The following is a 16,429-nucleotide window of genomic DNA, read 5'->3' as shown; positions in this document are numbered from 1 at the left end:
AAACTACTAATACTACTACTGTTACTATATTATACTATACTACTACTACTTCTACTATATTAAAATTATACTACTACTGGTACTACTATACTATTATACCACTACTTCTACTACTCCTACTATTACTATTGTATGAGTTTAACTTTAGATTTTCTACCCCAACAAAAAGACTTTATTTAGTACAACAGGTCGATAACATTCCTCTTCACACACACTGTAGAGACTACTTTTCCAAAAGGCCGCTGAGAGACTTCGTAGGCTCTTATCTGTGACACGTCCACAAAATCATACTGAAGTCCAGATAATGTGTTTACTGCAGTTTATTTGAATGAATAAATCAAAAAGGACTGACAAGCAGCTGTTCCACAAACATATAAAAACCTTGATGTGATCCGACTGTGAGAATAAAGTGATGAAAGACGATGGTGACGGTCAACAGAAAATATCGGAGCTCTACTAACTCCCTTTGTCCAAATCTCCCGCCGCCACCCAAGTGAACATGTAAAATAAGGTGAAACCACACCGATGAGTCAATCAATGCATGTGACGCAATACGTGCAGCCCAAGCAAACACAAACATAAACAAAACATATTTTGGCTCCTTCACACACAATGCAGCTTACCTCATTTAACACGTCACTTTTTCCATGATCAAACTTCTTGTAGCTGTGGAGAGTTTCAGTTTTTTTGCACATGATGAAAAAAAGACTCGATCCACTTGATGATGATCATTAGGTTTCTGTCTGTGTGTCTTCAGGTCGGCTGAGAACATGATGCCTTCTGATCAGGAGCTGAACCGGGTGCTGAACAACATCCAGGAGCTGCTGTTCACCGCCTCCGACGTTAGCCACGACCGCTGCGTCAAAGTGCTCACAGCCAGAGCCAAGGTACGAACTCTGACCTCTGACCTCACAGCCAGAGCCAAGGTACGAACTCTGACCTCTGACCTCACAGCCACCAAAGAAAACATCATTATTATAAAAACAGAGTTAAATCTCATTTCATGCTGAGAGTTCACACAGTTACTCAGTTAATGTTTATTTTAATGTAAAGACCTTTCAGAAATCGAGCTATAAATTAACATTACTGCAGATAATATTAGTTTTATTACCAATACACATAATACTTAAATTAAAAATATATTATTAAAATTAAAATATAAACACGTTTTTCTACAATCTGATTTTTTCTTTTACATAATTTTTTTAAAATCTCAAATGATAAATGTCTGAACACAAGGAACTGTTCAGAACAAAGTCTGAATTTAAATAAGGTCTATTATTGGCTAAACTTTTCCAATTTACATTTACAATCTAACTTTATATTTTAAAACTTTACAATTTAAATCAGGATCTTGTGTTTCATTAAAGATGTTATGAACAACATCACGATTTTTGAGTATCATTTCTTTTTTTTTTTTGAGTTTTTAAAGAAAAAGAGAAATGGTGACTTAAAAAATAGAGAAAGTTTGATAAAACTTAGAGAAAAAACTAGCTCAAAAAAGATTTAAAAAGACAAAACAATCAAATTAAGATGAATAAAATCGATAAGAAGATAAAAAACATTATATAGAATGACAATAATAAAAAATGAAATAACACAAAATAAAGTAGAAAGATGAATTTACATGTTTTACTGCAGTATCAACACGTAATTGTCGAACTCCCAGTTATTAAACTACATTAAATTAATCATTAAATCTCAGTAAACATTAAACATGATCAGACATTTATGTGTTTGTAAAGTCACGATGATGCTTCAGTCCTTCATCTTATTAATTTATCTTTACAGAGGTTTGACTTTGCTCCAGTTAATATTATCAAACTCTAAATTTACTCTGTTTTTTATGTATATGTGAAGATTTGATGTAAATATCATGTTTGTGTCTCCGTCTCTCTCCATCAGGACGGCTCTCTGGAGCGTCTGAGCTCGGCGGAGTTTGTGTGTCTCTCGCAGGCGGTGGACGGTTTCATCAGGGACACGGAGGAGCTGTGCGGCCGGCGCAGCGTCTCCCTGAGGGGGGCGCTGCAGAGCCAAGCCAACCGCTTCGTCCATCGCTTCCACGAAGAGCGCAAAACCAAACTCAGGTCAGCAGGCGCTTAAAATATGAGATGAGTTTTTAATGATGGTGATGACAGGGTTTGATGGCAGGTTTGAACAAGTTAAATTTAAGACTTTTTAAGACCATTATGAATTAAACTTAAGTACGAAAAAATAAGGAAAATCGCAGTCTCAGAATTACTTTCAAAGTAACAAAATATCTGATGTTATCTTGTGTGTGACATCATTGCTTTCACACCAAGTATCGTCTAACACACAGATCTAATTGTGAATCCCACCACGAATTTCTCCCCCCAAAAAAAAAAAAAGGAGACGGAGGAAGCGATAAATGAACGTACATATTTAAGACTTTTTAAGGCCTAAAATTGAGATGATCAAATTTTAGACTTTTTTAGACCAAGGATGATGGTGGTGGTGGTGGTGATGATGATGATGATGATGATGATGTTGTGTCCCTGCAGTCTTCTACTGGATAACGAGCGCTGGAAGCAGGCCGAGGTTCCTGCTGAGTTTCAGGATCTGGTGAACTCCATCGCTGACGGCAGGATAACACTACCAGAGCGCAAAACTACAGGTACTTAGCATAGACTGTATATAAGAAATGGACGTAACATCCGTGACGTCACCCATTGGTTTGTGGACTGCTGCTCGGAAGCCAATAGTATCGGATCTGAGCAGCGCCATCTTGAAAATTTCAGGTGCATGCCGGAGAAAAAGAAAAACACGGATTCTACTTATATGGGCATCAGGAAGAGCAAGAGACGCCCTCCTGAACCTGTGAACCAATCAACCTGTCAATCACGACGTAGCCACGCCCTAATGCATACCCTGCTTTATCGTCACATATAAAATCAGGGAGGCCAAAATGTCCCAAATGAACATCATACTGCATTGAAGAAGGCTTTAAACTAGCGATTGAGACCATAAACACATTTTGAAAACGTTTACTGAGGTTAGAAATCAAGTGAGAAGTTGGTGAATTCTCCATTGACTTGTATAGAGACGGAAGTCCTTTTGACACCAAAACGGTCGCCCCCTGGTGGCCTTTTGATAGAATGCAGTTTTAAGTTACTTCCGCGTTGGCCTCATTTCAGAGGACCGGAACTCCCCGCCTGATACCAACAAAACCTTCAGATATCAGCTCCACGAACACTTAACAAGAAATGCAGCTTGAATTGCTTCACATTAAAAAGCAGCATAATCACAGAAACACAGATTAATCAGTGTGAAAGACTAAAATCACATCATGAAACTGACACATTTAACAGCCTTCAGTCTTATTATGGTCATATTATCAGAAGCAGGATAAATGAGCTCAGTGTTCAGGGATCATTAACAGGTTTCTGTGGTTCCTGCAGGTCCAGACGACAAGAAGCCGGCCGAGTTCCTGCTTGTTAACGGGCAGAAATACGCCGTCGTCGGGTAAGTTTCCTCCAAACGTCTTTAAGGACATAAAATCCAAATAAATAAAGAGTCTAAACTTCCTGCTGTGTGTGAAAGTCGTGTTGTTGTCTCTTCAGGACGGTTCTGCTGCTGATCCGGATCTTCCTGGAATACTGTCAGTGTGTGAGCGACATCCCAGCCATCGCCACCGACATGCTCACGCGTCTGTCGGACCTCCTCAAGGTCAGAAACACCACGAAAAAACACACATGAACCCACATCAGTATTTTTTTATTTCTTGACTGTGATGCTGGAAAACAATTAACCCTCCTGTTGTCCTCGAGTCAAGGAAGGAAGGGAGGAAGAAGGAAGGATGGAAGAAGGAAGGAAAGGAGTGAGGGAGGGATGGAGGAAAGAAGGAAGGAGGGAGGGAGGGAGAAAGGAAAATAGCAAGGAAAGAAGGACAGAGGAAAGAAGGAAGGTGGGGGGAGGAAAGAAAGAGAGAAGGAGGGAAGGAAGAATGAAGGACAGAAGGAAGGAAGAAAGGGGATGGAGTAAGGAAGGGAGGAAAGAAGGAAGGAGGGAGAGAGGGAAGAAGGAAGGACGGGAGGAAAGGAGGGAGGGAGAAAGGAAAAGAGTAAGGAAAGAAGGACAGAGGAAAGAAGAAAGGGGGATAGAGGAAGGAAAGAAGGAAGGAGGGAGGGAGGGAGGAAGGAAGGAGGGAATGAGGAAGGGAGGACAGAAGGAAGGAAGAAAGGGGGATAGAGGAAGGAAAGAAGGAAGGGAGGAAAGAAGGAAGGAGGGAGGGAGGAAGGAAGGAGGGAGGGAGGAAGGCCAGAAGGAAGGAGGAAAGGAGGGAGGGAGGAAAGAAGGAACAGTCAAAACAGACAGGGGTCAATTAAATGGTAGTAAAGAAATGTGAATTTAAAAGCATGTTGCTATATAAGACTGATACTATTATTATTTATATATTATTACATATTTTATTTATATCTCTGTAGAATAAAAAGACAATAAATAACTAACTGACGATGATAGAAGAGGGTCGCACTAAATATCGAGATTAAATCTAAAGTTAAAACTTAAATCTCGTGTTTCTGCAGCACTTCAACTCTCGGAGCTGCCAGCTGGTTCTGGGAGCCGGAGCTCTGCAGGTCGTCGGCCTGAAGACCATCACCACCAAAAACCTTGGTAATACTGGTCTGCACACACACACACACACACACACACACCAGCCGCTCACACACCTGTCAAATTCAAGCACTTCATTTTTTCGTGTTTTTTTTTTTTATGCTAATGTTTTTGTTTGGTTTTTAATTCTAGCAATACTTTCTCTTTTTTTTTTGTTACTTTATTTTCATGCTAACGTTCCTTTTTTTTATAATTCAAGCAGTACTTTTAACATTGTTTTCATGCTAACGTGACTGACATTAAGTCTGTGTGTGTTTTTAGCGTTAGCGTCGCGCTGCCTGCAGCTGGTGGTTCTCTACATTCCCGTCATCAGAGCTCATTTTGAGACCAAACTGCAGCCGAAACAGTTCAGCGTCCTCAGGCACTTCGACCACATCACCAAGGTAACATCAAATTTTGAAAAATGCTAACGTTACTTTTTTTTTTTATGCCAATTTTACTTTTTTCAAAAAAAAAAATATTTTTGCTAAATTTTATTTTTTTAATCACAACTTTATTTTTTCAAAAGCGTAAAAAAAAAATGTACGCTATCATAAAATATTAAAGATTCTAACGTTACTTTAAAAAATTTTTAATTAATTAAACTTAATTTTTATTTTTAATCCCTTTTTTACCAGCATAACTTTTCATCACATAAGTTTATTTTTTCAAAAACTTGAAAATTTCAAAAATATTTTATAATTTTTTATTCGGTAATGTTAGTTTTTATTTTGGATTAAAGTTACTTTTTTTTTTTAACGATATTGTTACTTGTTTTTAAATATTAGCATTACTTTAAAAAAATTTTCACATTAAAATGTACCCATACTTTATTGTTTCCATGCTAACGTTACTGTATGAAGGGTTTTTCTGCGTTTTAACGTGTTGCTGGTTGATATTTGTGACGCTCTTTCTCTTTAGAGCATCTCGTTGTGTCATTGTTTTAATTTCCAGAAATTTGTCTCATTTCTAAATGCAGTAAATTTCCAGATATAAGCTAACGTAACGTATTTTCTTTTCTCTGCTCTGCGTCATACTTTACTGTTTATAAATGACAAACTAACATAATTATATAAATATGAGCTTTAATATATTTAACTTGAGTCATTGGAAAAAAGTTTGTTTTTGCTGATAAATGAAACTTTATTTTTATTTTTATTTTAGGAAACTTTCAAAAGATTTTAAAATGTTGTAATTCGTGTTTTTTGGGGCTTATCGTTACTTTGCAGGACTACAACGATCACATATCAGAGATCTCAGCTAAACTGGTCGCCATCATGGACAGTCTGTTCGAGAAGGTTTTATCAAAGGTGAGATCCAGTTTTACTCTGATAACTTTAACTTTAACTTCTTTTTGGGGGGATTTTTTTAGGCTGATTTGAGGAGACTTTTTAACATTTTAACTGGTTCGTGATCGGCTCTCGTCGTTGTCTCCACAGTACGAGGTGAAAGCTCCGATGCCGTCGGCCTGCTTCAGAAACGTCTGTAAGCAGATGGCGAAGATGCACGAAGCCATCAACGAACTTTTACCTGAAGACCAGACTCAGGTGAGACCCAACGAAACGTTTTAGTCGGTGTTGGGTTAAAAGATGTTACAGATGATTTAACTCTGAGCAGAAATGTGCTGCAGTCTCAGACAGATGTGCTGAATGTGTGTTTTCTGTGCAGAGGTTGTTTCTGAGGATCAACGCCAGCTTTAAAATGCATCTGAAGCGGCAGCTGGCTCGACTCGGCGTGGTCAACGACGGAGGACCGCAGAACGGGTAATTCCTTCTTCTTCCAGAAAACCTCCAACGGTTAAGTTTAAAGTGTTAACTGTTGACAACGTGAACTCTTCAGCTTAATTATCAAGAGAAAATTAATTGCCAAATATTTAGATTATTAAAGAATAATTTTAGTAAGTTTTCAAGCAAAAATACAACATCCTGAGCTGCATCTTGGGAACATTTTACCAATTAATTGATAAATTGAGAAAATAATCAGCAGATTAATCAATAATGAAAACAATCATTATTTGCAGAGCTGCATCAGAAGCAGCTTTTTGTTTTTAACTTCTAGTTAAGTTGGCATAAAAAAAGTAGCAAAATGATGAAAGATAAAAAAAAAAATGTATGTAAATAAAAATGTTAAAATTTCAAAAAGTACAACTGGCATGAACAATAAAAAAGTAATGCTAGCAAGTTTTTTTTATTGATCCAAATTGATCCAAAGTGCTTCACACAGAGGAAAAATACACAATAAAATCAAAGAAACAAGAATGATGATAATAATGAATAAATAAATGAATAAAAATAATAAGAGAGAATAAGAGGAAAAAAGTTTATTTAAAGATAGAATTTTTTTTTTAAATGGACAGAAGATGCATGAATAAAGTAAATAAGAAGATAAAACGTATATATATGTAATAATAATGATTAAAAAAACATAAAATAAAGTAGAACAAAAATTGAAAACATCAAAACAAATATTAAAAAAAGATTATAAACTATAACTTCTTAATCAAAAGGCTGAACAGGAAGGTTTTGACTTACCTTTAAAAAGTTTCAACATTTCTTGCTGAATATTTGCATGTTTTATTGTTTAAAGTGTAAAATATGAACCGTGTGTCTTGGTGCAGGTTGGTGGTCGTGGACGTTGCGTTCTACACGGAGAACGTTCAGGTGCTGAAGAGCCTCGAGCGGCTCGAACTCAACATGGCCGAAATCTGGGAGCAGAAGAGGTGATGGAGGACGGCGTCGGGACGTCCGGGACCGACCCAACGACCCGCCTGCTGACGCTGGGTTGGTGGAGTTGGAGAGGGGGGGGGAGGGGGGTGGCGCCGAACCGAACCGAACTCGGGGCTGCCGGCGGCTGCAGAGGCCCAATGGAGGGACCAAAAAATATATTAAAAAACTACGAGGAGGAGACGAAGATGCAGCAGCAGCCCGGCGAGGAGCTTCCTGAACAGCTCCACCTTAAAAACAAACTATCAAGTAACACACAGAGCCTCCTTAAAAAAAACTGCTGCCACCTCATCTCACTGTGTGCAATTCAAACAGGAACACTAAAGTAAATTATTAGACAGTTTTAGAGGGAGCGCAGGCTGTAGATAATGTTAAAGAGAATGGCGGGGTAATTTATTTTTCTGTCGTCGTGGAAACATTCGACTCTGATGGCGAAGGGACGAAGATTTTTATCAACGCGCACGGCAGCCGAAGTTTTTTCTGTCTCTTGATTTCTTTGGATTCAGGGTTTCATCGGGAGAGAGGGGGATATAAAATAAAAGGAGATTTATTTTTTTTTCCTCTTTCCTGCTCTGAAAGAATCAACCGGGGTTTTGTTTTCTTGGTGTTTTTTTTTCCCCCCCAAAAAAGATCGGATTCACATCGGCTGGTTTTCGGTTTGCTAACGAAACCGAAATATTTTTTTTTATATACTTAACACAGGATTTATTTTCCGCACTACTCCTCGGAAGGAAAATGTGTAATCGAAGAGTTAATTTTCCTCTATTTTTTTTTCTTCTTTTTTAAAATAAAACAAATCCAGACTGTGAAAAGCGTCACAACTTCCTGTCATTACCAAAGTAAAACACTTTCTAAATTCGGGGGGGGGGGGGGAATCAAAAACGGGCAATATTTAACAGTCCAATCATGCATCTGGTTTATTTTTTCTTCAGTCGTCATGGTGATCCAAGTGGTGATGAAGAAGAAGTGGATTTTTTTCTTTTCTTTTTTTAATTATTTTATATAAATGTAGTAAATTGATGAGAGCATGAAGATGAGCTGTTGATAACTGGACCTTCTTTCTCCCTTCTTACTGTAGTTTTAATCTGCATGAACAGAACCGGAGCGCTTTGATTTTCCTCAGAGGCCGAAACTACAGAAAGGAACAGAAAATCAGAAATGTGTTTTATTATTTTTTATTATTTTTTTAATTGTTCCTTCTTTATTTTTTTTATGTGGGCTACAGAGATGGTGACATTTAACTTTCAGACGCAGTTTGTTCAAACTATAAAGTATAAAAGTTCTTCTCTGACATGAAGCAGGAGTCGTCTCTGCTTTACAGTCGCTTTTAAATAAGTTAAAAATAAATTATAAAAAAAGTTGATTTATTTGTTTGAGTTCAGGCAGTTTTTTGGTCTCAGGTGATCAAACCACACGACGCGGACCAAACTGATACCAAACCAACGTTAGACGGCACGTCGTCCTGCTGTCAGGTGCTTTTTTCCTCACCGTTATTCCACAATTTGTTCTAATTCCTTCAAAACTAAACACAATAAGCAAAATATTATAATTGTTTCGAGTATTATTGGATCATTTTTAAGAGCTTTACGGAGCTTCATAGTTGAGTTTCAGCTCATTGTTTAGCTGTCCGGCTGCAACTTTACTGTTTCGGTTGAATCTCAGCGCTCTAATAGCGTCATTTTCAGAGTAAAAGCTGTAAAAAACCACTGTACAATTGAGATATTTCCCTCAGGAGTTGGTAGAGAGTAAAAACAGCTAAAAGAGTGAATATTGGACTTTACATTCAGCAGGTGGACAGAAACAAGACTTCTAATGAATGATAATGTTGATTAGTAACTGCTGGATGTAGAAATAAGCAGCTGTAGCTACTTTATAGGGCTGATAATGGACATAAAACTTATTTCAAGCACGTTTTTAACCATATTGAAACTGTAAAACACCAAAAACAAGTAATAATATAGGCTGATGATGACAGAAGTTATGTTATCGGACTATTTTGGTGCAAAAAAGTGGGCAAAAGACATCATTATAAGCAGCTTTAACCTGATTAAAACTATAGGGAACTAAAAAATAGAGCCCTGAGGAAACCCCACAAGTATTTATTGGCATTATAAAGTCGGCCATTACTACTTTACAGGCTGATAATGACAGAAGTTATGTTATCGGACTGTTTTGGTGAGAAAAAAGTGGATAAAAAACATGATTACAAACAGCTTTAACCAGATTGAAACTAAAAAGGACCGTGAATAGAACCCTGAGGAACCCCACAAGTAATTATTGGCTCTTATCAATGGGAGTGTCAAAATATATGTCGATATATTATATGTCAAAAACCTGTTAAAACTTCAGATTTTCTGTTCCTGAGGTGAAGTTCAGCCGCTCTGAGCTACGATTAAACACAACAACACGAGTCCAGCTGCGGTCACATCACGACCTCGATCTCTGTTCATTATATATCGACACTACAGGATGTGATGTCATCTGTAGGCGCCAAAATCTACGAGATTAAATCAGAGCAGATACCACAGCTCGTCTGGTTTCCCTTTAATAGCATTAATCAACAGTCAAATGGTGACTTTTGTATATTTTTTCTTACATTTAACACGTTTTTTCCCCTGAAATTTTAAAGATCTCACCACAATCTGCAACTTCAACTTCAACAAAAACTCATATTACATTTGATTCAATGTTATTTTTGTCACTTTTGTCTTAAAACCAGACTTTAAAAAAACAAGCTTTGAATTTAACATTTATTACGCGATTAGGACGACGCTCTGAAACATCAAAAATATACAATTATCTCTTTATTAAGTTCGGAAGATCAGAGCTGCCGTGGTTGCAATCTTTTTATTTTATCATATTTTTCACATTATTATTAGAAAACTATTTGGTAATACCAAGACAACATGAGATTATTAACTTGTAATTTTGAGATAATGGATTAAATAAAAATGGATGCAGCTACGACCGTTCTTAGCTTCCGTACTTTAGTGACAAAACAGCCCAAATCTCGTATTTACAGTCAGAAACACTGTTTAAAGGAGATTTTTGACATTTTTGAGGGAATAAATGTATTCACTTTCTTGGAGAGAGACGAGAGGAAGATAAATATGAAGCTACAGCAGTTTAGTTTAGCATTAAGACTTTAAAAAAATCTACCTATTTTATTTCAGTTAACCTCCTGTGGCTTCTTGGCGACAGCTCTTCATTAAACATTGAATTGTTTTAATCAAACGTGTCAATTTAGTCCGTTTAAAAAGAGCTGGTTAGTTGATTTTCTTACTTTTGGTCAAAGCCTTGTTTCCAGTCTTTATGCTAAGCTAAGATAACCGGCTACAGCTTCTTATAATTACAGTACACAGACACAAATATGATTATTTCTCAAAATGTCAAATTTCACCTCGTTAAAAGTACATTTTTGGACGACAGAGATGTGATGTGACCGCGGCTGTCGGCCCTTACGAGACTCATCATCACTGTCTGCTTCAGAAGTGCCTACTTTTGATCGACTGTCAGAGACGACACATCTGAGCTCTCCACTACAGTGTGCCTACCATACAGTACCACTGTGTGTGTTAATGTGTGCGTGTGTGTGTGTGTGTGTGTGTGTGTGTGTGTGTGTGTGTGTGTGTGTGAGCGAATGAGTCGACCCTCCAGCTGTGTTGGGTTCAGACGAGTCGGGCTGCATGTCTGAAAAATCCAAAATATGTCTTGACTCCTTCAAACCTGATGTGAATAAAACAGGACGATGGTGCAAACTTGTTGTTTTTCCGTCTGTTTATTTTCACCTTTTACATTTTCAGCTTTCAACACCGACGCTCCCACGATACCCGAAAAGAGGTGCTATGACTTTTGGTGTTGAAATTCCAATTTGTCCCAAAGTTATTCCCAAAAAACAGGGAATTCTCCATTGGAAATGAATGGGAATTTTTTTTTAAACGCACAAAATTTCACCTTTTTTCAGAGTCACCTAGCTCTCTCATACCTGCACGTAGAAATGTGATTCAAACTTTAAAACGGAGGAAAACTTGTGCTCTCTCCAAACAGTTTTTACATAACATGTAAACTTTTCAAACTATGAGCAGTCAAACGAGGAGTGGAAATCACTTTTTCTTCAAAGTTAGAGTGGAAGCGTCAGTTAGCTTGAGTGTGAGAAGCAGTAAAAAATAACCTTAATTTTTATTTTTAACTCGAGCTCACGGCCAAACCGTGAAAAGGAGACAAATACTTTTTTGTCAAATGTAGACATAGGTGTTGGGATTCATAAAATGTGATGTTGACAGGCGGGGTCTGCACAAAATTTAAACGGGGGGGCCGAGACCGGCAGCAATACCTGTCTCGCTCCCCATTGACCCTAATGTAATCGTCCTTTTTGTCCAAAAGACTCTCACTCTGTCTTCACACTGAGCTTACGTGCTCATTTTAAGGAATATCTGAATAAAATGGTCAGAATCTGCCGGCTTCTGTGTCTCTCACGGTGTTTTCGGTTTTTGGACAGGAGTTACGGTTTCCTCACAGTTTGCAATTGTTCGGGACCTTGTCAGAAGCCAAATTCTGGGGCATTTTGAGATTTTTTCCAAGCAGATTCTAACACATCGCCGTAGCAACCGTAGGGCCTTAGCTGCCCTTAGCAACCTGTCGCTGGGCAGAAACTGAGCTACTGTTTTGCGATTGGCCGATTCTTGTCTGTCTGTTTTGCCAGTTAACCGAGCTAGCAGCCCAGCTAGCGGTCCAGCTAGCAGCCGAGCTAGCGTTTGGGAGCAGAGACAGAGGCTGATTTTTACACAACTTTGAAGCCTAATTTCAGATATTTGGCGATTTTTTTTAATCATTCACATTTGGCAGGGTGGTTAACAACACACTTTTCTGTGGTATGTCAAACTCAGAACATATTTATTGTTACTTTACACAGAACTTATGACTAATGTTAGAACCGCCCCATCATTAACATATGGAGACAGAAATACAGAAATAAAAAAATGTAGAAATAAATAAATGGATAAATAAATGTAGAAAAATAAATACATACATAAATGTGAATGTTTCAGGTCATTTGAATGGAGTGATTAATTCGTGTTAATAAATAGTTTTATTGTATTATTTTGTAGTTGTATGATTTCTGGTGTATAAAAAGATTCAACATTTATCAATTGAAGATGAACAAAATGTACATAATTATAATGAGTAATATAATTTCATACAACTAAGTTTAATTATTGAGTTAAGCTGTCATCAACTATCTCGCTGTCTGTCTCTCTGCTTCAACAGGAGGGCAACATAAGACAATGAGATCATTAATTTTTTATTTTTTTAAATTGTAGATAAAATGATTGCATTATTGTCCGTTCTTGGCTTAATGCAATAATGGCTGATAACGTAGTAAAATTTCTGAACCAATAACGTAACAACTTTCTGCCAATAATGTAATAATATATTAATACCACTCAGATATGAAGTGTCACCAAGTGAAATTCTTTTCATGAACATGTTTTAGTTGGAAAAAAGTTCTTAGTAAAACTTAAAAACATCTACATCTATTTGACCATAACATAATACAAGGATTATGCAGCTATTAGAAAGAAGTGTGTAACTTTATATCCACCTCTACTCCATGGTCATTTATAATAAACCTGTTCATGACAGGAAGGAACAAAACTGGAAAAACCAGACAGACAGCTTCAACGTCACTCTGCAGAAATGAAACTAAACTTTAATCAGAGGACAGCAGAGCTGCAGTCGAGTCTCTCCACTTCTGTCCAAATATAAATGAAACTGAGTTCATCAAGTCTTTTTCAACAACACAGCAGAGTCTCTGCCAAACACTGGTGAGTACAACTGATCATATTTAATGTTTCAACAACCAGCTTTAACACAGGAGACAGGAAGTTCATCTCTTTTCATTTCATACTGACACTTGTGAGATTGTTTACAGTATAACTGCAGCTGCTTTTAAAGACTCAGTAAAAAACACTTTAAGTGTTTTTAAGTCTCTGTCAGTTCTCAGGACTTTTGTAAAGTGTAACTGAACCTCTGTGGTTTGGAGTTTAGCTTCACTGCTATTTCCTGATCTTTGACTATTTACTGATCACTTCCTAAAGACACTTCATTTCCTGTAGCTGTTTCACATTAAAAGCTTTTCACTGATGAACCAGAAGGACACTTTTATTGTGAAGCAGAAACAGGAAATAAAATCTGTTTGTCACCAAGTCAGCAAAAGCTTTGTTAGCAGTGAGATTCTTCAATAATAATTCTTCTCTACAACAAGATATGAACATATTCTGTGATATTTTATCAGTGGATCAGATTGTATTGAGTAATAGTAAAAGCACAAACAGCCACAATGAGCTGTTAGATAAAGAGCTGCAGATGAGTCTCTGACTGTAGTTTGTACAAACCAGCACACGTCCAACATTAAAGGAGAACAAAGACTTTAACCTGGCTGTGAAATCCGGGAGAAAATTATTCATGCTCACCAGCTCTGATTAAATAGTTAAAGTTGCTTATAAAATAATGTTTTTTCTTTCTTTCACTCTACATGTGTAGATATGTCTGCTGCCAGCTGTCTGAGATCTGAAGATCAGTTTCTGTGCTCCATCTGTCTGGATGTGTTCACTGATCCAGTCACCACACCATGTGGACACAACTTCTGCAAAAACTGCATCAATGAACACTGGAACAGTAATGACCAGTACCTGTGTCCACTGTGTAACAAGGTTTTCTACACAAGACCTGAGCTTCACATCAATACTTTGCTCTCTGAGGTTGTTTCTCAGTTCAGACAGGAAGCTCAACAGAAAGCCAGCAGCAGCAGCTCAGAGCAACAAGCTGCCAAACCAGGAGAAGTTCCCTGTGACGTCTGTACTGGAACCAAACTGAAGGCCCTGAAGTCCTGTCTGGTGTGTCTGACCTCCTACTGTGAGACTCACCTGGAGCCTCATCTGACAATGTCAGGCCTGAAAAGACATCAGCTGATGGACCCTGTGGAGAACCTGGAAGACAGGATGTGTATGAAGCACGATAAACCTCTGGAGCTGTTCTGTAAGACCGACCAGACATGTGTCTGTACGCTCTGCTCTGTTTTAGACCACAAGACACATGAGTTTGTTCCTCTGAAAGAAGAATATGAAGGAAAGAAGGCAGAGCTGGGGAAGACAGAGGCTGAAATTCAGGAGATGATCCAGAAGAGACAAATGAAGATTCAAGAGATCAAACACTCAGTTGACCTCAGTAAGGAAGCTGCAGACAGAGAGAAAGCAGAAGGTGTTCAGGTCTTCACCGCTCTGAAGAAGTCTGTTGAGAAAGGTAAAAATACCCTGATCAATTCAATCAACAAGAAGCAGAAAAAAACAGAGGAACAGGCTGAAGACTTCATCAAAGAGCTGGAACAGGAAATCTCTGAGCTGAAGAAGAGAAGCTCTGAGGTGGAGAAGCTCTCACACTCTGAAGACCACCTCCACCTCCTCCAAAACTTCCCGTCCCTGAAAGCTGCTCCACCCACCAAAGACTGGACAGAGGTCAGCGTCCGTCCATCATCATATGAGGGGACTGTGGTGAAAGCTATGGCTCAGCTGGAGGAGACGCTCAGTAAACAGATGAAGAAGCTGCTTGAGCTGAAGAGGGTCCAGCAGTATGCAGTGGATGTGACTCTTGATCCTGATACAGCACATCCTAACCTCATCCTGTCTGATGATGGGAAACAAGTAAATCTTGGTGATGTGAAGAAGAATCTCCCAGACAACCCAAAGAGATTTTCTAAATGTGTTAATGTGTTAGGAAAGCAGAGTTTGTCTTCAGGCAGATTTTACTTTGAGGTTCAGGTTAAAGAGAAGACTAAATGGACTTTAGGAGTGGCCAGAGAGTCGATCAACACGAAGGGAACAATCCCACTGAGACCTCAGTATGGTTACTGGACTATATGGTTGAGAAATGGAAATAAGTACAAAGCTAATAATAGACCTCAAGTCGATCTCTCTCTGAAGTCTCAGCCTCAGAAGGTGGGGGTGTTTGTGGATTATGAGGAGGGTCTGGTCTCCTTTTATGACGTAGATGCTGCAGCTCTTATCTACTCCTTTACTGGCTGCTCCTTCACTGAGAAACTCTACCCATACTTCAGTCCCTGTCATAATGATGATGGTAAAAACGCTGCCCCTCTGATCATCTGTCCTGTCAATCAAACTGTCTGAGTCAATACCAGGATGCTGATTGATTAGAGACCAAAACTGATCAATTTTAAATGAAAAGATTCAGACAATTATTGTAACAAATGTACATATACATTTAACCTCTGCAGTTTTACTCTGTCTCTGCATATTTCAAAGTCCTTGTTTTTGCCTTTCAATATATAAAATATCTGGTTTGTAAATTTGCTGGTTAGTGTTTGAAAAGTTCACAAGTTCTATCACTGTTTCATTGGAATATTTAAATGTACTTGAGTCAGTCACCCCCAAATTATTTATTGTGGAGTTTGCATGACACAGGTGTTTTTTTCAATCCATCATATCAAAAATATGCCTTTGAACTTTGAACTTTGAGGGTGAACTGAACAATTTATTACGTGAATGATTGTATATGTAAATGTTAGAATTAGAGGATGAATGAATTGTTCATGTGTGCGTGTGTGTGTGTGTGATCTCTTGAACTGTTTCAACACTATAAAGCACTTTTTTCCTGCTGTATGAAAACAAATATGATGCGTAAATAAAGTCCTATTTGATCTAAAACTGATCTCTGGTTTCATTTTGTCCCTCATTGGTCATGATAACTGTTACAGAAAACCTTTAGTAAAACTCTGGTGTCAGAAATATGTGGTGGTAGTACTCTGTATTAAGAATAATTACTTATGAATATGTTTAACAGGTCAGGTGACTAATTTTCAAATGAAAGTCCTGTTGGTGGGGGAATTCTTGCACTAAATAGCCGCCATGTAATAAACAGTTTTAGGTAGCTGTGCTTTGGCACCACCTTCAGGCTAAAGTACAGTTTACAGATGTGGAGGAAACACTTCAAAATCACCCTGCATCAAGAATTTAACCTAAAGAATACTACTACTTAAGAAAAATGGACATACATCAGAATGGCACTGAGTAATGGTG

At 38.0% G+C, this 16,429-nt stretch overlaps 2 protein-coding genes across 5 annotated transcripts in view; both read left to right on the top strand.

Moving 5' to 3' along the window:
• Positions 1–8,878, top strand: part of vps54 (VPS54 subunit of GARP complex) — a 35,894-nt gene extending 27,016 nt beyond the window's left edge. For all 3 annotated transcript variants that reach the window (XM_062438445.1, XM_062438449.1, XM_062438438.1), the window contains 11 exons: positions 758–887; positions 1,906–2,087; positions 2,523–2,635; positions 3,420–3,483; positions 3,582–3,687; positions 4,548–4,635; positions 4,897–5,018; positions 5,844–5,924; positions 6,054–6,161; positions 6,283–6,377; positions 7,232–8,878. In XM_062438445.1, the coding sequence (XP_062294429.1) occupies positions 758–887; positions 1,906–2,087; positions 2,523–2,635; positions 3,420–3,483; positions 3,582–3,687; positions 4,548–4,635; positions 4,897–5,018; positions 5,844–5,924; positions 6,054–6,161; positions 6,283–6,377; positions 7,232–7,337 (1,195 nt within the window). In that variant the 3' untranslated portion in view covers positions 7,338–8,878. The remainder of the gene's footprint in view (positions 1–757; positions 888–1,905; positions 2,088–2,522; positions 2,636–3,419; positions 3,484–3,581; positions 3,688–4,547; positions 4,636–4,896; positions 5,019–5,843; positions 5,925–6,053; positions 6,162–6,282; positions 6,378–7,231) is intronic.
• A 5,001-nt stretch (positions 8,879–13,879) lies between these two features.
• Positions 13,880–15,691, top strand: LOC133993782 (zinc-binding protein A33-like). 2 transcript variants are annotated; one of them, XM_062432865.1, is made up of 2 exons: positions 13,883–14,109; positions 14,146–15,691. In XM_062432865.1, exons 1-2 carry the CDS (start codon positions 13,883–13,885, stop codon positions 15,518–15,520), a joined length of 1,602 nt encoding a protein of 533 aa, XP_062288849.1. In that variant the 3' UTR covers positions 15,521–15,691. The 2 variants fall into 2 exon arrangements, with proteins under 2 accessions (XP_062288856.1, XP_062288849.1); XM_062432872.1 differs by having other exon boundaries at positions 13,880–15,691.
• Positions 15,692–16,429: the final 738 nt, after the last annotated feature.

This window comes from Scomber scombrus, chromosome 2 (assembly GCF_963691925.1).
Source record: "Scomber scombrus chromosome 2, fScoSco1.1, whole genome shotgun sequence".
Classification (NCBI taxonomy): domain Eukaryota; kingdom Metazoa; phylum Chordata; class Actinopteri; order Scombriformes; family Scombridae; genus Scomber; species Scomber scombrus.
This window is presented reverse-complemented; position numbering and strand designations above follow the sequence as displayed.